Raw genomic sequence first — 26011 nt, forward strand, 5'->3', positions numbered from 1 at the left:
CTCCGCTGCCAGAGAAGCGCCATCCCACGGGTCCTCCGCGGCGCCCGCCAGCGGAACGGGTCCTCCTGCCGAGCTGAAGCAGACGGCAGCGCAGCCCTCACAAACGCGGCGCCGGACCGCTGCCCCTCAGAACGGCCCGCCGCCGCTCAGAACGCCCTGGCCCGGCCCGCTGCTCCTCAAAAGGGCCCTGCCCGCCCCGCCTCCCCTCAGAACCGCCCGCCTCCCCGGGCCCGCCCTGCCCCGCCCGGGTCCGGCCCCCGCGCGCCGCCAATCGCGCGCCGCCCTGTTGGCTGTGCCCGGCTCCCGCAGCACGGCCCAAGATGGCGGCGCGCGCGCAGCGGGGCGGCCTGGCGGCGGCCCTCCTAGCCGGTGCCCTGATCGCCATCGGCCGCCCGCCGCTCGCCCTCGGGCAGGCGGCGGACGGCTCGGCGGCGGCCGCGCCGCATCGGCGCTTTGAGTACAAGTACAGCTTCAAGGGGCCGCATCTGGTGCAGGCGGACGGGACGGTGCCGTTCTGGGTGCACACGGGCAGTAAGTGCCGGGCGGGGGGCGGCGGGGCCGCGCCGTGTTCCCGCGGTGCGGCCGGCCCCGTAAGGGAAAGGCGCGGGAAGGAGCCGCCGCGGCAGGGAGCTGCGGGGCACGGCGAAGATGGCCGGGGCCGGTCAGTCCCGGCTGGGATCAGGGGACCGCCGAGGCGGCGGGTGGGAGCGGCGGGGGCTGCCGCGGCCTGCGGCGGGCGAGGGCCGACAGGGCGCCCTTAGGCGGGAGCGCCGGCCGTGCCCCCCGTCCCGCCGAGCCCCCCACAGCCCCGTGGGGACGGGGAGGGCCCCGGTCGGTGTGACCCCCGGTCCGTGTGACACGCTGCCGGGAGTGATGATGTGTCACTGGGCCAGGAGGAGCCCGGCCTGAGGCCAGCGAAACCCTGGTGCTTCTGCGCGGCTGAAAAGCCTGTTGAATTTCGTAGTGTAAAAGCTTAAAATGGAAATTGTGCCTTGGCAAACACGACTTTATTGGACGTAGTTTATGTATCCTCTGCAATATGGGTTGAGGATTTAAGGCATCTAGCCTTCTGCAAGTCCCCCCCTTGTAAAATGCATTGATATTTACTGTACATAAGGCCCTACCTTCGTATAGTTTCTCTGCAGTAACTTCTGCCGTGTTTTTATTTTTTGACAGGCTTTAATTTAGTTTATATTGGTTAATTCAGGAATGTTAATTTTTGCCTTTTACTTGACATTATGCTACGAGTGACATGGAGGAAACTATTTGTATAAGCTTTTAAGCAGACAGTCACAAAAATAAGTGTTATTTAATACAGGTGAATGAATTTCTCTAAATGTATGCTTATTCTTCTTTTAAGCTATGAAACAGAAAATTAGAAAATGTGTTTTTAAAAAGCAGAACAGAAATCTGTGATTTGTGAAAAGTCGTGAGGTACAGCAGAAAGCTAAACCTGATTATTTTTTTTCATAGTTAATTTATTGCATATCTTAACAGCAACACCAATGTTCTATTTAAGTTGTACATCGTGGTCCCAAATGGAAGTTTGATCAAATCTTCTGTAAAGCAGTGATCAAGTTGTTGAAAGTAAATGTGTGTTGGCTGGTTTGGGTTTTGATCCCCTCTCAAGTGGTTGAGTACTCCACTAAAAAGTTATTTTGAAAACTGTTAACCAGTTGAGGAGAAAATTCTGTGAGTTTAGAAGATTTGCTAATTGGCTAGTTAGACACTTGCAATACTTTTTGATGTATTCAGTGTTGGTTCCTTTCCTTTCTAGATGCCATACCAAGTGCAGATCAGATTCGTATAACAACATCTTTGAAAAGCCAAAGAGGATCGGTGTGGACAAAAACCAAATCAATATTTGAATATTGGGAAGTCGAAGTGACCTTTCGAGTTACAGGAAGAGGCCGCATTGGAGCTGATGGATTGGTATTAAGAATTTCATCTCACTGAAAAAAATCAGGCGTGCTCTAAAAAGTGAATCTTGACTTATGAGTCTTATTTGGTTTTTATGATAGGCAATCTGGTTTACAGAAGAGCAAGGCTTGGAAGGTCCTGTTTTCGGGGCAGCTGATAAATGGAACGGTGTTGGAATTTTCTTTGATTCCTTTGACAATGATGGAAAGGTTAGTGGGAAGCAAAGTCTTCTGCCAAAGACTATAAATTAATTTCCTGCTTGTTTTGTACATATAACTTTGTGGAAAAAAATAGTATGTTATTTTCCTACTCTTCTCCATTTCAAAGAGATAATTTAAAATAGTCAAGTTTCCCTTTTAGTGTTTTTACTAGACTTTTTCACACTTTTTTTTTTTTTTTAAGCTTAAAAGTTGAAGCGTAAGACATAATGAATCTCCACTGAAGATTGGTTCATGTGTTAGGTTTGGAGGGAAAAATACCATGTACATGTGTGCAAACTGAAATTTGGAATGTCCATGCACAATTTGAAACATTGATAGGTCTGAAGATGTGTGCTTTGGAAGAGGCATATCGTACCAAAATATGACACTGTGGAAACACAAGTTTCTATGTCTGTCTTCAGAGATGCTCTTTTTCTTGGAACAAATCTCCTTGAATAGTTTGAGAGCAAAAATCTGTAGCAGATGGGGGTGACAGTTGCTGTTTCGAATTTCGAGTTTTCCAGTCCAGAATGATCCTGCGAAACTTTTAACAATACATAGTAGGTCTGCTTTGCTTTTCTTGCTTTTCCTACACTACTTTGGCTTGCTTTTTAAATGTTTTAGATATATTTTTGTAGGTTTACAAGCTTTTTTCCTACAGATGGCTTTTGATATACAGTAAACTTCAACATATATAGATGTCGAAAGACTGAAGATGGCGTTTATGTTTCTGATCTTCAAAGACAAGACATAAAATTAGAGTATTGTTAACTTACTAAGCGTTTTTAAATCTTTTTTTTTCCTGATTTCTGGCATGAATATGGAAACTGGTGGAGTTTAGCTGGCTGAAGAGGCCATCTAACAAAAATTGCATGTGGACAACACTATTTGCCAGAACTTTGATAGTGCTGAGACTCTGATCATGACAGGTTTAGTCAGTGTGGCGTGAAACCCTTTTTTAGAAAGTGATGATGTGTCAATTCTAGTCAAAACGAAAGTCTCTGTCATGCCTGTATTGGTCTGACGTGTCTTAAATACTGGAGTTCTTAAGACTTTTTTTTTAATGACAGCCTCTTGCTTTCTTGAGTCCCAGTATGGAGAAATTCTTCTTGTTGCTGTTTCAGTGTGTTCAGTGGGAGATGTTTGGTGCTGTAACTGGTCCTCAGCCTAACATGCTAGCATCCAGAAGTATGCTTCATCTAGTACTGCCAACTCAAAGCACCCTGCTTATGATGCTGATTTTAAAACTGTAAAGCCTTTTTTTCCCTCTTCATTCTAAGCCTGCAGGTTATACCAGAGCTGAATTCTTATTTCTCTGTAGAAGTAGTGACAGGAGCCTTTTAAAAAGAGAAATACAAGTTCATAGCTCTGAATACCTGAAATTGTAAGAACCATACTAAATGTCACAAGAGTTTGCAGCACATCTTTTCTGTGACTTTTGGAGGCAAAAAATTGAGAAGTTATTCCCTGCTTTGGATTCTCTACTGTCTTTCAAGTTCTTGCACGTGCTTGCATCCAGACGTGATCCCCAGCAGAAACTGGACCATCCATTGACTGTTATCACTGAATACTTTTGTTTGTAGCTGTCTACTGTGCTCTAAGGTAGATTAGACTTGGGTTGCATTCATGAAGGCTTTGCAATTGAACTGTTTGTACACACTTTGTGCAGAATATATGCAAGTATTCTCTGAACTAATTCAGTAATAGTGTTGTTAAACTAAAAAAAGCAGTAAGAAGATGACATTAAAGTATTCCAGTGGTACTGAGCAGGCAATACTGATGTCAAAGCAATTCAGCTAGCCAGTCTCTATTGCTGAGAAGTAAAAACACTGGTGTATTTCTCTATGCTGGTGTACCGTTCTGTTGTCCTTACAATCTATGTGATGAAGGAAAAGAGACAGATAGTTTGGTTGTAGTGTTTTTTTGAAGACAAAGGTCCATCCTGCTCCACCACTGTGAATTGGGAAGGACATTATTTCTTGAATTCTTGACGTCTGAGTCTTGCCTTCTTTTGTTAAGAGCTGGCAATCTGTCTAGCTGGAATGTGTATTCCTTTATGTTGTGGTTTAACCCTGGTAAGCAGCTAAGCACCACACGGGGTGGGGATGGGAAAGAGAATCGGAAGGGTAAAAGTGAGTAAATTTGTGGGTTTAGGTAAACACAGTTTAGTAGGTAAAGTAAAAGCTGTGTGCTCAAGCAAAGCAAAACCAGGAATTAATTCACTACTTCCCATTGTCAGGCAGGTGTTTGGCCATCTCCAGAACAGCAGGGCTCCATCGCACATAACCATGACTTAGGAAGACAAATGCCATAACTCTGCGTGTTCCCCCTTTCTCCTCCTTCCCTGTCCTGGTTTGAGGAGGAAGCTTTTATTGCTGAGGGTGATGCCATATGGTCTGGGATACCCCTTGGTGGTTGGGGTCAGCTGTCCCAGCTGTGTACCCTCACAACTTCTTGTGCACCCCCAGCCTACTCACTGGTGTGGACTGTGAGAAACAGAAAAGGCCTTGAGGCTGTGTAAGCAGTAACTAAAACTTCACTGTGTCATCAGCACTCTTTTCATCATAAATCCAAAACATAGCCCCATACAACCTACTATGAAGAAATTTAACTCTCCCAGCCAAAACTAGTATGCTTTAGGAGATGATGAATTGAAATGTTGAAGGGGAAGGGAGATTAACTCTGAAATCTTGTGCTGCTATGAAAAACTGGAGTTCATTTCATAAACTCCTGGAGGCAACAAGAATAGCACTGTAAATCTGTTCTGCCATTATCGTTTTAGCTTGTTCTTGTCCTCTAGCAATTTAAATAACTGGGCATGTGTTCAACAGACTTTGTTTGGTTTCTGACAGATAGCTCCTGAGGTTTTTCTAATGACTGTGACAAGGTCAGTAGGATGTCAACATAGTGTGTGTTTGGATGTTCTTCCCAGTGCTATGTAGCCAAAGTTGGCTGTGCTAAGTAATCTATTAGTTTTAAGGTCTATATCTTTACTACATATAAATTTCTCCTATCTGTGGCTTTTATATTCCTGTATTTGTCAAATGATGGTAATTGGTAGTATATCCAGAAACTTAATTTGTGTGAGGTTTTTTTCTAACTATGTAAAGAAGGAGCAGTCTCTTGCAAAGCATGCAGCATGACACAGCGCTACTCAGTCATTTTGTATAGGTAGTCCTGAAGTACGGAGAGAATAAAAACATCTGTCCTGTATCTGTAGTGTAATGACTTTAGGTGCTTTATTGCAGAAGGGCTGTTGGTGATGTTACTTATGTTTCAGTTTGAATTAAACTATTCCATTTGTTTGCTATTTCTTTTTCTAGAAAAACAATCCCGGAGTGATTGTTGTAGGCAACAATGGAAAACTTCTGTATGACCACCAGAAGTAAGTTTATTTTCAGTGTTAATGATGAATGTTTGTTTTTGAATGGTGAAACGCTGCATGGAACTTTGAGAAACATTATAAAGGTCTCTTTCATGTGAAACTTTGTTGTTTCCCTTGAGTTTTTCTGTTTGTTAAAACACTGTTTTGGCAGTAACAGCACAGAAATTAGCAACTATTTAAATGGCATATGCCCTTTGGGGTGGGTGAACTCAGATACATGGAGCCTTTTTACCTCTGTTGCTTATGGGTATCTTCCACACACAGCTAATAACTGACAAAAGTGACTAACTGAAAGCTAATTGCCTGTTACTAAAATTAATCAGTTTAATTTTGATTTCTGATTGTTTATTGTCAACACCACAATTGACATCTTTTTGGATTTTCCGAGAAGAGAGGTGTCTAGCTTAGTTGGTGCAATCCAGGCTATAGCTTATTTCCACCTCAGTTCACAGGTGCAAGAGTATATCTTGGAAGCAAACAGATTTCCCCGTTACTGCATTCTGTTTACATTGTGTCCTGTGTAAAGCATCTAGTACCGTTGATCTCCAGACCTCAGAAAAGCTCAGTGCAGTTGTGGGACAGCTTTTGAAAAACTTGCATACTGAAAAACTATCATGATGTTGCTTAGTGATACATTGATGCTTTTTTGTCTTAGCTGATGATAAATCATAAGATATAGTTTTATGCAAGTTGTCTTCTTGCATAGTGATGGTTCCACGCAAGCATTGGCATCCTGTCAGAGGGACTTTCGTAACAAGCCCTATCCCGTTCGAGTAAAGATAACATACTACCAAAAAACATTGACTGTAAGTACTCTGAAATAACATAATTACTCCTGTTTCTCAGCTTTTTAAGTGTGAGATTGTTGCAGCTATTTGAAAACTCGAAGACCCCATATGTTAATTCCAATATTCTTGAAAATGTTGAGATCGGTAGCAGAAGCTGAAGGAGGTGCAGTATGTTCAAATGCTAAACAAGTTCTTTTAACTACATTAGTGCATCTGTAGTTTCCCGAGGCGATTGCTGATTTTTCTGATGTTACTTAGGAGTGAGTCTCGCTAACATACTTGTGTGTGCTCAGACCCTTCTGCTGCTGTCGACTTGCCTGTAGAGGTGTCTCAAAGCCGGCATCTGTTCCTCAGCTTCCAAGTGTTTGAGCAGCTCCTTAACTTGAATGGTATTTCTCAAGCTGATCTGAGAGCTGCAGAGGGTTTTGTGGCTGATTGGAAGAGGTTCTTGAAATTTGACTATAAAACCAAAGCTCATTCTTTGACAGTAGATTTAAATTTGCCACTTGAGTCTTCCCGCCTCCAAGAAGTAGTAGGGCTTTGAAGATTAAAGAAGATAGAAAACCACTGGTATAAGGAATATAAGGAAAACCAATTATAAGGGTATAAGACTTCTTAAATACTATTCAGATGATTGTGAATTCCTTCTAGGTAAGGGGAGAAAAATATTTATGTGGTGCTGGGTTGTGACAGCTATGAAGTGTGTTTTTCTTGGCTTCTCATTCCTTCTGAAAAGGTACTGTTCGTAGGTATTAGCCATAGAACACAGCTGTCATTTTGTAGTAAAAGTTTCTCTAAAAGTAAACACGAATGCACCTAAAACATGGTGGACCTTGTACTGTGTTGTAATGGTAAAAGCTATTTGTTACTCTTGAATGAAAATTAAATTTCAGACTCCAAGGCTGCTGTCTTTGTGAATGCACCTGGTCGCTGATGCCTTATCTAGGAACTCCTCTGGCCCAAATGTTGCTGCTAACCTTAGCAGTTCTGCAAATGCATACGTGGAGGAAGAGAGAACCTTTTCTAAGCTTAGAATCAACCTAAGAACAGCAAGGGACAACTGTTCTAGATTAGACCAAAAATTTGTTACCCAAAACCTTATTGGGATGTATGCTTTTCGTAGGCTGGCCTTTAATGATCCCTGAGTCATGGATTTCTTGAACCAGAGATGATACTATTAAGCCATGATCAGCTTTAGAATGGAATGGAATGGAATAGAATAGATCAGATCCATTTGGAAGGAACCTGCAAGGACCTCCAACTCCCTGACCACTTCAGGGCTCACCAAAACTTAAAGCGTGTTATTAAGGGCATTGTCCAAATGCCGCTTCAACGCTGCCAGGCGTGGGGCATAGGCCACCTCTCCAGGAAGCCTGTTCCAGGGTTTGACCACTCCCTCTGTAAAGAAATGCTTCTTCATGTCCAGTCTGAGCCCCCCTGGTACAGCTTTGAACCGTTCCAAGTTGTCCTGTCCCTGGGTTCCAGGGAGAAGAGCTCAGCACATCCCTCTCCATGACCTCTCAGGAAGCTGCGGAGAGCCATGAGGTGGCCCCTCAGCCACCTCCTCTCCAAACCAGACAAACCCAGAGTCCTTAGCCTTTCCTGAGTAGGTGTAGGTTTGCTCTCTTGAAATCCTGGGTAGCAACTCTGCTGACCTTTTTTCTCATTACACCAAAAATTTTTAAATCTACCATTTCATGATCACTGTGGCCAAGACAGACACCTGCCATCACACCTCCCACGTGTCCTCCTCTGCTCACAAACAAATCTAGGAAGGCATCTTTCCTAGTTGGCTCCCTGAGTACTCATGACAAGAAATTTTCTTCCTCTTCAGGAATTTCCCAGACTTGCTTGTCACAGCAGTATGGTATTCCCAGGTGATGTTGGGGAAGTGGAAATTTCCCACAAAGACAAGGACTAATGATCCATAGATTGCTCCTCATTGCCTGCAGGATAACTCATCGGTGCTATCATCCTGGCTGGTTGATCAATAGTGTGAATGCCCACAATGACATCTGCTTTGTTTTCCATCCCCCTAATCCTCAGCCTGAGGCTTTCAACCACATCATCTCTAACTGTGAGGGCTGTCCATCCTGAGAGCAATAGCCTTCCGTCCCAGCACTACAGGTGTGGGACTCATTTCACCAAGTCTCACTAATAGCAATGACATCATAGCTCTGGGAGTGGACCAATGCTTCCAGTTTGTCTTGTTTGTTTCTTAAACTGCGTGTGTTGGTGTACAAGCGTTTCAGGTGTGCCCCAAAACCGCTGGTGCTTGCTGGAATGGTGTAAATCATAGAATCTTAGAATCTTCATGGTTGGAAAGGAAGGACCTTTGAGATCATCAAGTCCAACCATACACACACAAAAAAACCACAAACCCCTACAATCTTTGCCACTAGAGTATGCCCTGAAATGCCAAATCTAGATGTTTCTCAAACACCTCCCTGGGCAGGCTGTTCCAGTGCCTGACCACTCTTTCAGTAAAGTAATTCTTCCTACTATCTAATCTAAACCTCCCCTGCCGCAACTTCAGACCATTTCCTCTGGTCCTGTCATTATTCACCTGGGAGAAGAGGCCAACACCCACCTCTCTCCAACCTCCTTTCAGGTAGTTGTAGAGGGCAATGAGGTCTCCCCTCAGCCTCCTCTTCTCCAAGCTAAACATGCCCAGCTCCCTCAGCCTCTCTTCATATGACCTGGTCTCCAGACCCCTCACCAGCCTGGTAGCTCTCCTCTGGACACGTTCCAGCACTTCAGTGTCCCCCCTGTACAGAGGGGCCCAGACCTGAACACAGCACTTGAGGTGAGGCCTCACCAGTGCCCAGTACAGAGGCACCATCACTCCCCTGCTCCTGCTGGCCACGCTATTCCTGATACAAGCCAGAATGCTGTTGGCCTTCTTGGCCACCTGGGCACACTGCTGGCTCATGTTAAGCTGGCCGTTCACCAGCACCCCCAGGTCCTTTTCTGCCGGGCAGCTTTCTAGCCACTCTTCCCCAGCCTGACCGAAATGCAGGATCTGGTACTTGGTCTTATTAAACCTCATACAGTTGGCCTTGGCCCATTGATCCAGCCTGTCCAGGTCCCTCTGTAGAGCCTTCCTACCCTCAAGCAGATCAACACTCCCACCTAGTTTGGTGTCATCTGCAAATTTACTGAGGGTGCATTCAATCCCCTCATCCAGATCATTGATAAAGATATTAAACAAAACTGGCCCCAAAACTGAGCCCTGAGGGACACCACTGGTGACCGGCCACCAAGAAGATTTCACCCCATTAATCACAACTCTCTGGGCACGGCCATCCAGCCAGTTTTTTATCCAGCAGAGGGTACACTTGTCTATGCCATGATTCGCCAGTTTCTCCAGGAGAATACTGTGGAGGATGGTGTCAAAGGCCTTACCAAAGTCCAGATAGACAACATACACAGCCTTCCCTGCGTCCAGAAGGTGGGTCACATGGTCATAGAAAGAGATCAGGTTGGTTAAGGAGAACCTCCCTTTCCTAAACTCATGCTGGCTGGCCCTGATCCCTTGGCTGCCCTGCACTTGCCGTGAGAGCTCATTCAAGATGATCCTCTCCATGATCTTTCCTGGTACCGAGGTCAGGCTGACAGGCCTGTATTCCCCCGGATCCTCCTTCCGACCCTTCTTGTAGATGGGTGTCACATTAGCCACCCTCCAGTCATCCGGTACCTCCCCTGTTGACCAAGATTGTTGATAAATGATGGAGAGAGGCTTGGTGAGCTCTCCCGCCAGCTCCCTGAGTACTCTTGGGTGAATCCCATCCGGCCCCATAGACTTATGTGCATCTAGGTGCAGAAGCAGATCATTGACTACTTCCTCCTGGATTATGGATGGGTTGTTCCGTTGTTCTGCACTCCATCCTTATCTTCCAGCTCAGGAGGCTGAACACCCTGGGAATAGCTGGTGTGACTATTGAAGACGGAGGCAAAGAAGGCATTAAGTATCTCAGCCTTCTCCTCGTCCTTGGTTGCAACTTTTACCCCCCGCATCCAGTAAAGGATGGAGATTCTCCCTGGCTCTCTTTTTGTTGATGTATTTATAAAAACTTTTTTTGTTGTCCTTAGTGGCCAAGTTGAGCTTCAGCTGGGCTTTTGCCTTCCTAATTTTCTCTCTGTATAACCTAATGGGATCTCTGTACTCCTCCTGAGTTGCCTGTCCCTTCTTCCAAAGGTGGTAAACCCTCCTTTTATTCCTAAGTTCCATCAGAAGTTCCTTATTCATCCAGACTGGCCATTTTCCCTGCCCTTTAGACTTGCAACGTTTGGGGACAGCCTGCTCCTGGGCCTTTAAGATTTCCTTCTTGAAGAGCGTCCAGCCCTCCTGGACCCCTTTGCCCTTCAGGACTATCTCCCAAGGGACTCTCTCAACCAGTGTTCTGAACAAGCCAAAGTCCGCCCTCCAGAAGTCCATTTGCTAACCCCCCTCCTTACATCACTACGAATTGAAAACTTGACCATTTCATGATCACTAAACTCAAGACGACCTTCGACCACCACATCTCCCACTAGTCCTTCACTGTTTGTGAACAGTAGGTCTAGCAAGGCACTTTCCCTGGTAGGCTCACCTACCAGTTGTGTCAGGAAGTTATCTTCCACGCACTCGAGGAACCTTCTAGCCTGCCTGCTCTCTGCTGTGTTGTATTTCCAGCAGATACCCGGCAGGTCGAAGTCCCCAACCAGAACAAGGGCTGGCGATTGCGAGACTTCAGCCAGCCACTTATAGAATACTTCATCTGTCTCCTCATCCTGGTTGGGTGGTCTGTAGCATACTCCCAGCACAAGATCTCCCCTATTTGCCTTGCCCTTCATCCTTACCCATAAACACTCGACTTTACCATCGCTGGAATCTAGCTCTATACAATCAAAACACTCCCTAATGTACAGAGCCACACCCCCGCCTGTCCTTCCTTGCCTATCCCTTCTGAAGAGCTTATAGCCATTCATCGCAGCATTCCAGTTGTGACAGTCATCCCACCACGTTTCCGTGATGGCGACTACATCACAGCTGTCCTGCTGCACAATGGCTTCCAGCTCATCCCGTTCGTTGCCTGTGCTGCGTGCATTTGTGTAGATGCACTTGAGCTGGGTTACCGATTCCACCCCCATCCTTGGCCCTTTATCCCTAGGCTCATTACTAGTGGGCCTGGTTTTATCCCCTTCCTCCTTTATTTCTAGTTTAAAGCCCTGTCCATGGAACGCTTCCATTCGCACCCTCAGGCAGTGCCATGACACCTGTTAGCTTACCTTCATCTCTCCCGGTGGTATCCCGTTCCCCAGTGTGTTCCTTTCCACGCACTAATTTGTCTTGCCGTTTCTTATAACTGAAGTGAATAAATTCTTTTATGTGTCTGAATTCTATGTGGTATGTCCTCTTAGGGGATGAACAGAAAATGTTGAATTTTGGTCATGCTCAATGGTGAAATCGGCCTTTTTTTTTTTTTCCTTTTTCAAATAGAAAGCTTTTGCATTTTCTTTGCAAAAAATGTCTTTCAGAAAAGATGCTTTTTCTGGTTTCTAGTATCAGCCACAGAATTACTCAATAAGTGTATTTATGACCATTACTGTAAACTGACAAAGCAATTAACACAAATAGATTTATGTGGTAAAAATTGTGTTTATCCTTTTAGGTATTAATTAACAATGGCTTCACTCCGGATAAGGAAGACTATGAATTTTGTGCGAAAGTGGAAGATATGGTGTTGCCATCACAAGGATATTTTGGAATATCTGCAGCAACAGGGGGACTTGCAGGTAGCAAATGTTAAAAATTGTGACAAGTGGTGTGGAGGCTTGCAGGGTTTGCAAGAGAGGCATTTTTGCTGCGAGTGTTGATCCATTACACCAGTTTTTGACTGTGTTGATGGAATTAACCCTCTCCCATTCCCAAATTGCTGGTATGCTTAGGCCTTTTCCTGGCTAGAGCAGAAGGACTTTCCTTTTGTCCTTACAAAGACATTGTGCGGTCTCATTCCCCACTGCATAAACTCCTGGGAGGACGTTTTGAGGATTCTGTTGCCTGAAGATCATTTGCAAGCTCAAGGTTGACTTGGGAAGTAACAGTGTTTTTTTGTTTTGCTTGTTGAATACAGATGATCACGACGTCCTGTCTTTTCTGACCTTCCAGTTGACTGAGCCTGGGAAGGAAGTAGTAAGCATCTTTATGCATGATTAGTAAAACATGTTATTGTATATTTTTTACATGTAGCAGCAGATTATGGCACTTCCTCTGAAGTTATATTTGGCATCCCTGTTCCAGGATTTTGGCATGTAGCTGTGCTATCATCTGTTTTAGAAAAATGAGACTAATACCTGTAATGTTTCGGTAATATATTAATTAATGTTTTCAACACCAGAATTCTTGAAGCAACACCAAATCAACAAAAATCCTGATGATAAATCAAAACATGCAGAGAAAACAACCCCAAAAGTACTCTTTGTTTGGAAAGTGGAGAAATAACCAGTTCTTGCTTTCAACTTGCCGTACCTCTAGAACACTTCTGTACTGTTAAACAGCATCTATCCTTGTAAAACTCGATTTTGTTTTAATCGCAGAAAGTACTCATGTATCAGGAAAAAGCTATGGGTCTCCATAGGGATGTCTGGTTCCTCACTTCAGCTTAATATATTAATGTGTTCCGCTAATTGTGTTATGTCTTCAAATCTGAAATCTGAACAGCCTTGCTAGAGAATAAGTTATATAGGAGTAATGGAAAACATGAAAAAATCTCTGTCCCTCCCCCCCCGCCCTTGATAATGTTTTAAAGCCAACACCAGATGCAGAAATTCCTCAAAAAGATAAAGAGAAGTATCAAGAAGAGTTTGAACACTTTCAACAAGAATTGGATAAAAAGAAAGAAGAATTTCAGAAGGAACATCCTGATGTGCAAGGACAGCCAGGCAAGTTATTTGGGTGATTTTTCAGTTGCCAAGGAAGACAATTTGCTTTCTGGGGTATTCAGAACTAGGGCCTGATAATCTGACTGATTTTACTAAGTTCCTACTAATGTTATTTACTTCATTTAAGAATCTTTGCTCTTTTGTTTGTGAAGTGTTTTCTGAAATATGAAGTCCCTTTTGTCACGCCCGGATTAAGAACAAAACAAACGAAGGGAAACATGATGGGAATGATGAGAATCATCATGGAACGGTGGAAGGGAGAGATGGTCACGCATCTCTCTGTACAGTGATGACTGAGGAAGCATGGCCTTTTTGGTTATTTGAAAATGTATTTGAAATGTCATCGCTTTGGTCTGTTTCTGCGCATTCATAACAAATTAATTTTTTTTTCCATCTTGTTTTATGGATTATTATTAAAGGTGGGCTAGTGGATGTGCTGGAACTTATGTTTACTTGGAACAGCCTTTTAATGCTTGCCCAATAACTGGACAGGTGTTCCATCAGTTTCAGCACCACAGCATTAGCTGGCATTCAGTCTTGGTATTTGGCTTGTCTAATAACCAAATTTCCAGCTTGATGTTGTTAAAAGCTGTAGCATTTATTTTTACATTTTAAGCTATTGATGATAAATTTAAGTTTGGCTGGGTAAGGCAGAATTTCCCTTTCCACTATTGAGGCCATGCATCCGCAGCTCTCAGCAAGCATTGGTTTAAAGATACTTCAGACTGAATAGTGTTTTTCCACTCTGAATAGTGTTTTTCCACTGATTTCAAATGACATTTAATTTAGGAAAATTATAATAATGACTCTTGCCCACTTTTTTGAGTGTTTAGCCACAGGGCTTTGACTTTTGATTGTTCTGCTATGGGACATGATGGGGGGTTTGTTTATTTGCTTGGGTTGCTTGGCGCTTTTTAATTTATTTTTTTTTAGACCTGGGCAAAAAAGAATCTGCTTATTTGCAAATATAATGGAAGCCAGCCTATTTCTTATTCTTGTGGATTGAATTAGCTGTATTTGAACACAGACTGTCAGGAATGTACTTCAGGCATCTAGACCTGAAATTTCAGGTGGTTGGGGTTTTTTTGTTTGTTTGTTTTTTGTTAGCTGTCACTTTATACCTGCAAATCTCTTCTGAAGTACAGTTGGTAGTACAATGCTAGCTTATGCAAAGATAGCTGCCACCTAATAATAACAGCATCCTGTTTCCATTTTGTGTTGCACATTACCCAAGTACTGAAATAGGAACTCTAAGATGGAATCTGGGTTTGAATGTGTGGTTCTCTCTGTTCAGTTGTTCTGATCCCACTTGGGTATCCTTTGCTATGGCAATGGTGATAAATAAACACTGAATATATCAAATTATGGGGAAAAACTATACCCATGTGGAAACTTTCAAGGGTGCAAAAAAAATGATACAATGCAACTTATGAGGAATGCAAATATCTAAGAACTGCGTGTCCTTTTTTCTTATCAGCGGATGATCTTTTTGAAACTGTAAGTGATCGTGAACTGAGGCAAGTCTTCGAGGGGCAGAATCGAATTCATCTTGAAATCAAACAGCTTAATAGGCAGTTGGACATGATTCTGGATGAGCAGAGACGATACGTCTCTGCAGTCACAGATGAGATTGCCAAAAGAGGCGCTGGTGTTCCGGGTCAACAAGGACAGGTAAATAAAAAAACAACCAACCACCGTGATTGATAGCTTAGCCTAATTTCAGCAGCGTGATCGATTTGCCTTTTCCAAGATTGGTTGATCTTTTTCTCTGCCCCCCCTTCCCCCTGCCCTGCCAGGTTTCCCAGCAAGAGATCGAGACGGTTGTGAAAAATCAAGAAGAGGTCATTAGACAAGTAAATGAAATAAGGTAAATGCTTTCTGAAGGTTAAGTCTATGTTTTGAATTTTATATTCGTTCCACCTTTTAAATCCTATTTATTATTTAAGCAGGGGAATATTGACAAACTTGAAATTTCTGTGGCCGTTCCTTAGTGATGACTGTCCACATACATTTAATTTCTATAATAAAGTAAGTTCATGTCCCTAGGATGGCTAAGCCCCCTGATTTGCTTCTTTTTTTTTTTTTGTCCCGAGATTCCACTTCAACAGGTAAGTCCATTCCCTCTAAAAACGATCAATTTCTGCTAACGTGATAACCTGCTACCTCATGGAAACTTGTTGCTCGGATTTTGGAGTATTGATAACAACATGAGCATAAATGCCTTTGATTTATAGCTAGTGAACCTAAAAAAAAAAAAGGTGTATTTGAGTATCTTGTCCGTGTACTCAGTCTACTCCTGATATAATAATTATATGAGTTTATTATTATATAGTATTATGAATCAAATATATAATATTATATGAAATATATTTGAGGTTTTGTTTAGTGTAAACGACCTATAAAGGCATGTAAGTAATTCTTAGAAATAGTTCTATGCAAGTGAAAATGTTTGTGCATATAATAAAAGTTGCTGAGATTCATTGCTCATTCTTCTAATTATTATTTTTGTTTGCAAAATACATTACCAAATGAAGTAAAAAAAAAATCTTATCTTGAAGGTGCTATACTGCTGAAATGGATTTAAGAAAATTCCTATTTTTGATAGGGATGTCTGTGTACAGGTGTCTTACAGTTGCTGTCTCTAGCAGGAATGTCTTTAAATTGGTTTAAGCCTTCGTTTATCGTAGTTAAAACATTCCTTACCTTGGGCTTAAAAAAAGGAGAAAAACAATTCCTACAACTTGATGTTGTAGTATATAAGCAGTCGTGGGTTTTTTTTCTATGTTAGTTCAAGGGCAGCTCTTGTGATTTATCTAAGTAGGTCAGGTTTTTTTGTAGAATGAAGATTAGAGTGCTTCCATTTTTGCACTTGTTCTTCCATGAAAGCTTTTATGGTAATATTCTTGACAAATCTTTATACCTTGCAAGCAAATTAGATTTTCCTGTTAACATTGGCAGTCTGCCCTTTTTGTGACTACTTATTAGGTATGAGTTTGCGTAACATCATCTTAATATTTTTCTTAGATTAAAGAAATGTTTTATTTTTAGATAGAAATGAACAGCCCGCTGTTGCATTGCTGGTCATCCCGGAGGAAAAGGACTTACTGCCTAAGTAATTTTCTTGTCAAGATTTGTGGATTTCTTAATCATCTGATTACAGAAGAATCTTGCATGTTCATACGATAGAAACTATCAGCATGGTATTGTTCATGCAGAAGTAAATATAAATTAAATTTGATACAGACCATGTCTACTTAGGGAACTTATTTTGCTTTTAAGAAAGCGTGGATCAGTCTGGGGGGAGGTGGGTGTGCAGACTTCTGTTAATTACACAGGGATGGTGATACTAGGAGGGAGAGGAACAAAATGAGAATTATATGTGTTCTAGCACTGAGAATAGTGGGGCCAGATAAACAATGCGATGGATGTGGACAGACAGAATTACTATAAGCATTAGCTAGGCAGTGGTCGTGATGGTCGTTGCATGCGTTATTTAAGAAAAACAATCTTCCAGTTAAAAACTGGAAGGTTATTATAAAAGGTTATTATAACACTGATTCAAAGTACAGGTAAATATTAATCAACTTCATTTAAATAATCTATACAATGACAATACAAAAATATAAAATAATTTCTGAATAACGTATATGCTAATTTAAGTTAGGACAGATCAGGGGTTTTCGCATTCATTTTGTAAGTGTAAGTTCCAGGCCAGAAACGTAGAATGAGAGAAAGTAAGAGCAGCTTTGGATAGTTTTGTTTGCAGTGGCTTACAGAAGCAAACAGCTGGGTTTTGGTGACTCCTTTTGATAACTTTGCAATATTAGAAATGAGCTTATTGAGGTGAACACTGAGAGTTTTGCAGAAATCCGTGGCTAACTCCGCCTGGCCTAGCACACAGTGCGTTATCTGGAATAACTGGGAGTGTAACCGATCTTCTAACGTGTGCTGGAAGTGGGGTTGAGCTTTTACAGAGATGACAGGACAAGGTGGATTCTTGGAGCTTTTTGTTACTGTAAGCGGAAAGAATTTTTTTTGGTTATGTGGGAAGTATGCAGAATACTTGGTAGTCTAGGACGTTAAGTTGATTTGTGTGTTATAGTGATATTTGACAGAAAAAGTGGTAGTCTTCAGTTTGAAGAAAAGTATATTGTTAATCCAGCGTTTAGTAGCGGCTGTAATTACTAAAGGCCTCTTCATTGAAGTGGTGTATCTGCAACCTGATGTAATTGTGTAGATTAATTTAGTGTGTATCTTTGACTTAATGTGTAGTTGCTTAAAGTAATTTAAATGCGCTGCGCAGTTCTTACAAGGGAGCGAAAGCTGCTGTAACACTAACGTAGTATGTCGATGCTTGCAAGTCTTACTTCTGGAGAGCTGTCACAGTGCCTTTGAATAGATATGTACCTTGCTAGTTTTCTCTTTGCTCCTGGCTCAGCTTTTTTTAAATTTTATTTTTAGTTCTGTGATTTTTGCATTTTAATGGCACGAAGAGTAACTGATGCAGAGCTAAAAGATGGGCAACATCTTTATGAAGATTATTTGTAAACGTTTAAATTTGGATGCTTAACTTGCCATTTTCACAATATTGTGAGCCATTTAAAAATCAGTAATATAATTTTGTATAACACTTACAAATGCGATTATATGTTACTGTTGCCAGTTTACTCAATGAATAGTATTCAAGCCAGGTTTGCTTTTGTGGTGTTTTTCCTATGTGAAAGTTACAACTGAAAGTGTTGAAGACCAGGTTGGACGGGGCTTTGAGCGACCAGATCTAGTGAAAGACATCCCTGCCCAGGGCAGGGGGGTTCGACCCAATGACCTTTAAAGGTCCTTTCCAACCCAAACCCTTCTGTGATACCGTGACAAATTGCTGACCACAGTACAAAGAGTTAGGACTTTACCTTGAAGGCATCAAAGTAAGCTCTCATCTGAACAAAATGTAAAGTTTTAAGTAAATTAAAAAGAAATATCCAAAGACATATATTTTGATTGTTTATTCTGTTAATAATGAGGAGATTAACATTCACATGATAAATATTTTAGCTGTAGAATAATCCTCTTTGCAACTGAAAAGAGACATCACAGTAGGGGAAAATTATATAAACATATTGATTAGAGATTTAAGTATTTTTCTCTCATTGACTAGTTTATCTCAAACAAAATTTGTTATGGAACCTCAACTTTTTATGGATTTAATTTGATTTGTTGTAGAAGCAAAATGAATTCACATCAAGACAATATTAAGTATTATGGCAATACATATGGGAAATGAGTTTCTCGTATAAATGATAATCATGAAACAAGGATGTATCTAAATCTTTTCTTATCCCTAAAGCCTCTTCTTTATTTTTATTTCTTACATGATTGCTTTTATTTATTTATTTTTCAAACAGCTTTTGGTTTTCTTCAAAGATTGCATTAAACTCTGCTTATCCTAAAGCCATGGCAAGAGCCTCAAATAAAACACTTGTTTTAGACTTCATCAGTCAGGCAAAGCAGATGTCTAGCAATAGAATATTTGCTAGATCTTGTTTTCGGCGTGGCTTTGGGAGATGGTGCAGTGTACAAATTGAAACTGTCTGCGGAATTAAATATTTTAAAAAATCATACTTTGATTAAGGAGTTGTTTCTTGATACGTATTCCTGGAAGCTGGAAAAAACTGTTTTCTGTGTTTTGGGGCTGCTGTGTATTTTGAATTAATTTTAATGGACTAAAAGATGTCCAGAATAACTGCTGTGTATAGGAAAGCTGCTCTGTGCTGAAAGATGTTTTGTTGTTTGTCTTGTTTCAGAAATTCCATGTCTGATGCTCTGAGGTTGATCACTGGAGCTCAACATCCTGGCTCTGCTGCAGGAGTCTATGAAACAACTCAGCACTTCAATGACATCAAAGAACACCTTCATGTAGTAAAGAGGGACATTGAGCATTTAGTACAACGAAATATGGTAATTTATGTGCTGGTAGCGGAAAGCATGACTGTAATACTTCTTTATTTGGCTGTTAGTGAAAAGCTAGGATGAGCCAGCATGCAATTTACAGAGCAATTAATCCTTCATTAAGCTGCTTCGCTAAAACTGTACTGCCTTGACCTAACTGCATGATCTGTGTCTTGATGAGAAGTTTTGCACAAAGAGCATGATTTTTAGTCTAATTTCCTGTGGAAACAAGGTCAAGCAATTAGGTTTTCTGGGTGCGTTTTTTGTGTTTGTCCCTCTACTTAACAGCTCTATACAGAGAAGATTCTCCGCTGCTTCTGCACAGAAGGGAGAGCTTTAATCAGGGGAAACTCAGGCAGGCTCTGCTTAAGGCCTCTAAGCGTGAAAGATCACCGTGTGCACATTCAGGAGCACCTTAGTCTAGCCTAGGTAGCAATTAAGCTGAATTAGCTTGTGATCCTACGGAAGGTTCTTGATTTCTGGCTTAATTTACCAAGGATTTATTCTTTTCCACTCTAATGCTCAAATTAGCAGCAGTCAGTTTGTCTGAGAAACATAAAGGTGAAAGAGAAAAGTGAGATGGTGAGTAAAACTATGATTTTTCAGAGTAGTGTCTTTTCTGTCTGTTTTCTGCTTGTGTTCTGACTTTTAGATCATGTTGCAAAGACCTTGTTTTGTTTCTTGCATATAACAGTCTTTCAGTGGCATGTCTTGTTTGCTCTTTTCTCAAATATTGTTTTTCTTATTTTTTAGCCATCTGGTGAGAAAGTGAAGTGTCCAGATTTGCCACCATTTCCATCGTGCTTATCTACAGTGCACTTCTTCATATTTGTAGCAGTGCAAACAGTGTTATTCATTGGTTATATCATGTATAGGTAAGTATGTTTTTCTTGAAAGACAACAGGGCAAATGATTTTCAGAACTTCTGACTGGAATTGCAATTGCAATGGCATGATTATGTTAATCTTCTTTAAAACAAGCAGTCATTCAGATTGGAAGAGACCTGGAGAGGTCTCCAGTTCAACCTTCCGCTCAAAGCAGGGTCGACAGTGAATTTAGACCAGGTCGCTTAGTGTTTAGACTGATCGGGTCTTAAAAACCTCCAAGAATGGAAAATTTACCACTGTTAGGGACCCCACTGGAAATGTTTAATTATCATTATGAAGTTTGTTTTATTCTCCCCTGTGTCCACAGTGTATCTAATGGAAACCTGCCCCGTTTCAGTTTGACTGTTGTGTCTCTTTCTTATAATGTGCATCTCCGTAAATAAACTGTCCCCGTCCCCTCAATAACATCTTGTGGGGATTAGAAAGCTGCTGTTTGACCTCTTGAAACCGTCTTTTGTCCACGATGAACAAGCCCCGTTCCCTCCCTCTCTTCTCTTGAGGCATGTTCTTCAGCTCTTGACCACCATCCTTGTGGTCCTCTGCTGGACTTACTGAAGTTTATTAACATCTTAACAAAATATGATGTGATTTGAATTTTTTTTTCTTTTTTGCTATGCATACCTACAAGCTACTTATCCCATTTCACAAATTCCTCAGTGAACATTTATACGATGCATATGCCTTCATCCCTGTCCTGCGTATGATATTGATAGTGTATGGACTTCTGGTTCCCCCCAACCCCACAAGCTAACTGGGATGTTTTCTCTCTTCGCTTTTTCCTCATTGTAATGTCATAATGTTCAAATTAAATTTACGTTGATGGAAAGAAAAGCCTATTGAGAGTGAGGACTTGCTTGGTAGTTGTCCCTCCTGCTTCTCGCATAAGCTGATCGGGATAAGGAGTAGGGACCAAAATAGCTGTGTTGCACTTCAAAGAGAAAATGCTGTTTGCTACCTCTGTGGAAGGATAACTAGTATTAATATAAGACCAGTGCTGCTGATAGCACTAACTTTTATCGTGTGTCCGCTTCTCCGCAAAGCGGGGAGAGTGCCTTTCTTATGTCTGTCATGTTATGCCATCAGCTGGGAAGATGGCTTCCAAGACACATGAGGAGCCTGTCCCCTCCAGTTCTTTTTGATGCCTTTCTAATTCTAGCATCAGTGTGCGGTTGATGCACAGTGTCTGTATTCACTAAGAAAATAAATATGTTCTCTGCCAGAGGGAAAAGGAAATCCCATTTCGAGTAAATTCTTTCACTGCTTACTGCATGCGTTTCCTTTTCTGTGATGATCCTTAGGCCAATCAGATACTGAGAAGCTTTAGAAAATTTTAGTTAAAGTATTTCAAAAATCTGTTCATATATTCTTTCATGGTTTCTGGCTTCTGTCCAGAATGTTTTGTTTCCTTCTGTGTCTGATGCAAAATTGGAGCTATAGCGATGCTACCGATGTCTTTGTAAATAGAAAAAATTCTATCCTATTTTTGTGATATGACTTATATTAGATTTTCCTAAGTCTCTGTTGACAAGGAATGAAATATTTTAATCCCCAAGTAAGTGAAATATTTATTTATTTAAACCAGTTAGCTGGTTTTATACCATAAGTACTTAATGAATTCTCTTCTGCTTTTTCTTTCAGGAGTCAGCAAGAAGCAGCAGCCAAAAAGTTCTTTTGATGACCTGTTCCTTTTGTGCATACATAACAGCAGTATGTATGCACAGAAAATGATACACTTCTGTAAATGAGGGAAATTTTAGTGTTTGATATACTTCAATATTGTAAATTATTGAATTTTGTTAAACAAAATAAATTCTCTTTAAACTGTTAATGATAAAGTTAAAAAAAAAACAAACCAAAACACACTGGGGAGCAGCAGAGCAAATGCTAGACAGGGCAAGACTGCAGACCCTCTCTAGGTCTATGTTTTCAGCCAACTTTCTCATAAATACCGGAAGGCAAATGCCATATTCCTCTTCTTTTGTCGAGATTCCAGAGGATGGAATTGAAACACCCAAGTTTGGTTGTCGTTCATAGTGAGAATTGCAGACGGATGAGTTGTGCAGAAAGCTTGCCGCGAAGTATCCTGACATACCAGTTTAAAAAAAACAGAAGCAAACAAACAAAACAATGAGATAAACAAAAAAAACCTCCAAGCAACTGCTCTTCTCTATCTTTTTTTTTTTGGGGTGGTAAAAAATTTGTTATAAACATTTATTTTCTTTACCACTTGGATTTAAGGGTTTAAGAATTATGTAGTTAATTCTAAATCTTCATGAAATTTAAACACTTTTTAATAGGTGGACACAAAGACAGGCCTTTAACAGTCTGACTGTTGATACCTGATATAGAAGACAAACTATACAGAACAAGGAAATAAAAGTTTATCTCCTGATTTTGGGTTTTGATTTTAGGCAGTCAGAGAAAACATGAGAAAGTAGTTTCTTCAAATATACTGTGGGACTGATTTCTTTTTTGTAGTTTCAAGTCTGTCTGTAATTTTTTTTAGAAAGTTGTGCGACTTTTTCAGCAAAGGTATCATTGCTTTATACCTCTTCAAATCTGATTTTCTTAAGCATGTGTTTAGTGTATGAATATGTCTTTACTTTTATAAAGCTGTCTTGTGTCTTTCATGTATCAAATACAGATGCTTTGATTTAAATCTTGACATGGCAAGTATTCTAAACTACACATACTGAGTATTAAGTCATTTCTTCACAAGCTGATGCTTCAGACATGTTTGTTAATCCAACAGCTATTGTAGAACCAGTTTTGTGTGTCAATTCCTGCTTTAATATCAAAAGCATAAGACGGAACATGTGTTTTTGGTACTGCTTATCAGGTGAACATTTGCTTCAGGAAAGAAACAAAGCAGATAGGAATTATTAGGAATGTGAAAAGAATTAATTTTGTCTTGTTTACATATCTGTGGTAACTTTGTCCTTGAGTTGTTTGTGTGTAGAGTTAGAATAGGGGGTTTGGGTTTTTTTTTTAAATTCTATAAAATACACAAATGCATCAGGATATTTCACTTTTTAATTATTCATCTGTTTGTCTGAATCTGCAAAAATCATTTGGAATCTAACGTACAAATACTGCATTCCTACATCCTACTCCCTTGGAGTGCAACACATGCTGCCAAATTCGCTGTAATGAAGAACACTTCAGTATTGTGCCTGCCAGTTTGGAGAAATAATAAATCTATGCAATATATTTTGTTACTTCAAATACAGTGTCCAAAAAGTGGATGTTTATGCTATACCAGTAAAACGATACTACCTACACACCAATTTACATAGCTACAGTATGTAATATACTGTAAGTGGTATGGCTTTATAGATTAATTTCTAAATTTGAGAAGATTTTGCTGTACCGTTTGGAGAAACTCCTGCCTTGAGCTAATCTTGCTGCATAAATAGGGTAAATCAACGAAGAAAACTTTTTGCATAAACCAGCGTAACGCACGGGAATTTGTCCATTCAGTTCTTTCAACACCAGCAAATATTTACAGGTGCCTTGAGTCTAAGCTGTTACAACCCTGACTCTTCTAACTAAACTTAATATATTTTCTTAAGTTGTTGTGAAAATGTGCAGTCTTGTTCCTGCCAATTGCAAGCCTTCCTGCGTCAGTGCAGCAGCCCAACAGAACTCCCTCCCTCTCAGCCAGCTTTGCAAGAGCCGGCACGCAGACAGGCCAGCAGTTGTGTTTTGGTAGGCAGGTGCGAATGTCTGGCACGATGAGGAACATCTCTAATGTGTCAAATTGGAGGAAGCCTGTATTTTTTTGTTACTGTGAATTTATCCAACCGTAGCTTTGTTTTAAAGCCGGAGCAGCCCACGCTTTTGTGTCTTTTGTTAGAAGAGGGACAGTGTCTAGGGGAAAACTTGAACCTATAACTGCATGGTCAGTATGGGGCTCAGCTTGTGTTTGTGCTGCTGATAGACCTGACCCATCTCCCGCCCGCAGCCGGGAAACCGTTGTATTAGGGAGCAGGAGGTCTAAAGCGTACCCTCCAAAAAGTGGTAACTTTGCTTCATGCTTCATTTCACAGTCGTCTCTCCTTGGAACTTCCATAATTGCCTCATCCCTCACTGGATCAAAGGAAAGCTCCCAGTTGTCCAGATCAAATTCTGTCCTGTCTGTTCTTGAAGTGATAGCAGCAAATTTGGACTTCAAGAATATTTGTCATTCAGTGCAGCCTCCTGTTATGGCTGACTACTAGAAGTTTCTTTGAACATGCAATGGCGGGGGCCGGGGAGGGGGTGGACACGAGTCTAATAATTGTAATGAAGTGTGGATGATAAGTAGCAAATATTTGGCAGTGACAAGAGAATCTTGTTGTACTGGTCAGGGTATATTAAATACACGGTCATTCCTGAATCTTTCAAAATTCACAATGTGGTTTGTAAATTACCTAACTTCCTGTTTGAAGAAAATTTGACATTTTTCCATGCATCAATTGCTGTAACACCGAAGACTGTCTATGATTTTTTTAAAATTCAAACAGCTGACATTTTCATATGTTTGTTTCTGACTAATGTAAATTGACACTTGGAGTTCAGAGATAACCTTATTTGAATAAAGATGCATATTTTTAGTAAGCTTTTTTTTCTTTTAATTTGGTACACATCCATGAAATCCAAGGAAGTGCATTTGAAGCGTTCTTTACCCTCTGTTGTTGGAGGGTTTGAGCGCTCCGAGGTCTGGGTTGAGGCCTGCCAGGTCCTGGAGAGCTGGTGGCGTTGGGGGGCTCACCTTGAGCATCAGGCACTCGGGGCCAAACGTAAAGCAGCGCGTTGGCTTCTAGGTCTCCCAACAGCAAATCGAGTTATTTTCTGTTTAATCTGAGCGTACAAAGTACCTTCTTTTTCTCAGTGTAGACTGCCTGATCGCTGAAGTTCTTCCTCCAGATTCCCCGGAGTGCCTTCACCTGGGTGCTTGCTCCTGTTTGTTGGAGTGCAACGTGCCTCCCCAAAACAAGTCGGTCTGTCTCTCCTTGGGTTATTTTTTTCTTGTTCGGTTTGGGGGTTTGTTTGTTTGTTGTTTGTTTGTTTGGTTTTTAAACTGTTCTAGCCAGTAAACTGTGTTTGTCTGTGGTGACCTCCCACAGGAGGAGTAAGAATTCCCTCATTGACCATCATTGTCCCCCCAGCCAGGAGCAATTTCTCTAATTGGTGGAGGAAGCCCTAAACTATTTATTTCTCTCTTTCTGTGCAAGTGATCCAATGTTCTGACTTGTATAAAAGGCGACATCCTCTTCTAGATGGATGAAGTGGGGGGAGAGTCTTGGGCCTCTCAAAGAACACCGAGATACGTCGGAATTAGGTGGTCGGAGTTGTCGCTGCGGCTGTTTTGGGCACAGTCTCTAGCAAAGGCTGGGAATTTGGGCGCTTGCCTGCCTGCAGCAATTTTGTGCTGGCTGCTCTGTGAGGCTTTTGGATTTTGCTTTTTGTGGTTTGCCTGTTTGGAGACGCTGGATTCTGTCCTGGGGCTGGAGACGCCTACGTTCCTTGGGTATGGAACGCAGGCCTTTTCGTATCACCCAGCTCCGCCGGACAAAACGGGAACTGAGCCTTTAATTTTAATTTCACTTAAGCAAGAGGGAAAGGATGTTGATTTAAAGCAAAGGAAGTGGCAACACGAGTACTTATTTAGCAGCTGTCTGTATGTTTTCATTAAGCGTGTGATCCCTTTAACCAACAAAAAGCAGTAAGTGGTTTTTAACTTCGATACAGGCAATAGTTAAAGCACTTGTCAGGAACGGCAATTATTCTGGAGGTGCCGGTCCTTGTCGGCGCCCAAGGTAGGTGCCTAAAACTTGGTGCTTTTGGTACCCTGTAAGCAATTGGTTCCTTATCAGGCTGAGTGTTTATTCATTACTTGTATACAAATGCCTTATGCATAAACTTAATGCTGCATTTTTAGTTTTTGAATATTGCCAAATTGCAAATTTTACTTAACTTTAT

General features: G+C 41.3%; 1 protein-coding gene across 1 annotated transcript; it reads left to right on the forward strand.

The window, feature by feature from the left end:
- The first annotated feature begins 282 nt into the window (after nt 1-282).
- LOC128902012 (protein ERGIC-53-like) lies at nt 283-24646 on the forward strand. The gene is made up of 13 exons (XM_054184271.1): nt 283-531; nt 1778-1932; nt 2022-2129; nt 5444-5505; nt 6212-6311; nt 11948-12071; nt 12410-12468; nt 13085-13217; nt 14695-14888; nt 15014-15084; nt 19016-19169; nt 19914-20035; nt 21686-24646. Exons 1-13 carry the CDS (start codon nt 321-323, stop codon nt 21720-21722), a joined length of 1530 nt encoding a protein of 509 aa, XP_054040246.1. The 5' UTR covers nt 283-320; the 3' UTR covers nt 21723-24646.
- Nucleotides 24647-26011: the final 1365 nt, after the last annotated feature.

This window comes from Rissa tridactyla, chromosome W (assembly GCF_028500815.1).
Source record: "Rissa tridactyla isolate bRisTri1 chromosome W, bRisTri1.patW.cur.20221130, whole genome shotgun sequence".
Lineage (NCBI taxonomy): Eukaryota > Metazoa > Chordata > Aves > Charadriiformes > Laridae > Rissa > Rissa tridactyla.

Coding starts and splice junctions, on each gene's coding strand:
- LOC128902012 (XM_054184271.1), top strand. CDS start 321: ATGGCGGCGCGCGCGCAGCGGGGCGGCCTGGCGGCGGCCCTCCTAGCC. Junction 1,933..2,021: donor GCATTGGAGCTGATGGATTG/GTATTAAGAATT, acceptor TTTTTATGATAG/GCAATCTGGTTTACAGAAGA. Junction 20,036..21,685: donor ATTGGTTATATCATGTATAG/GTAAGTATGTTT, acceptor TTTTTCTTTCAG/GAGTCAGCAAGAAGCAGCAG.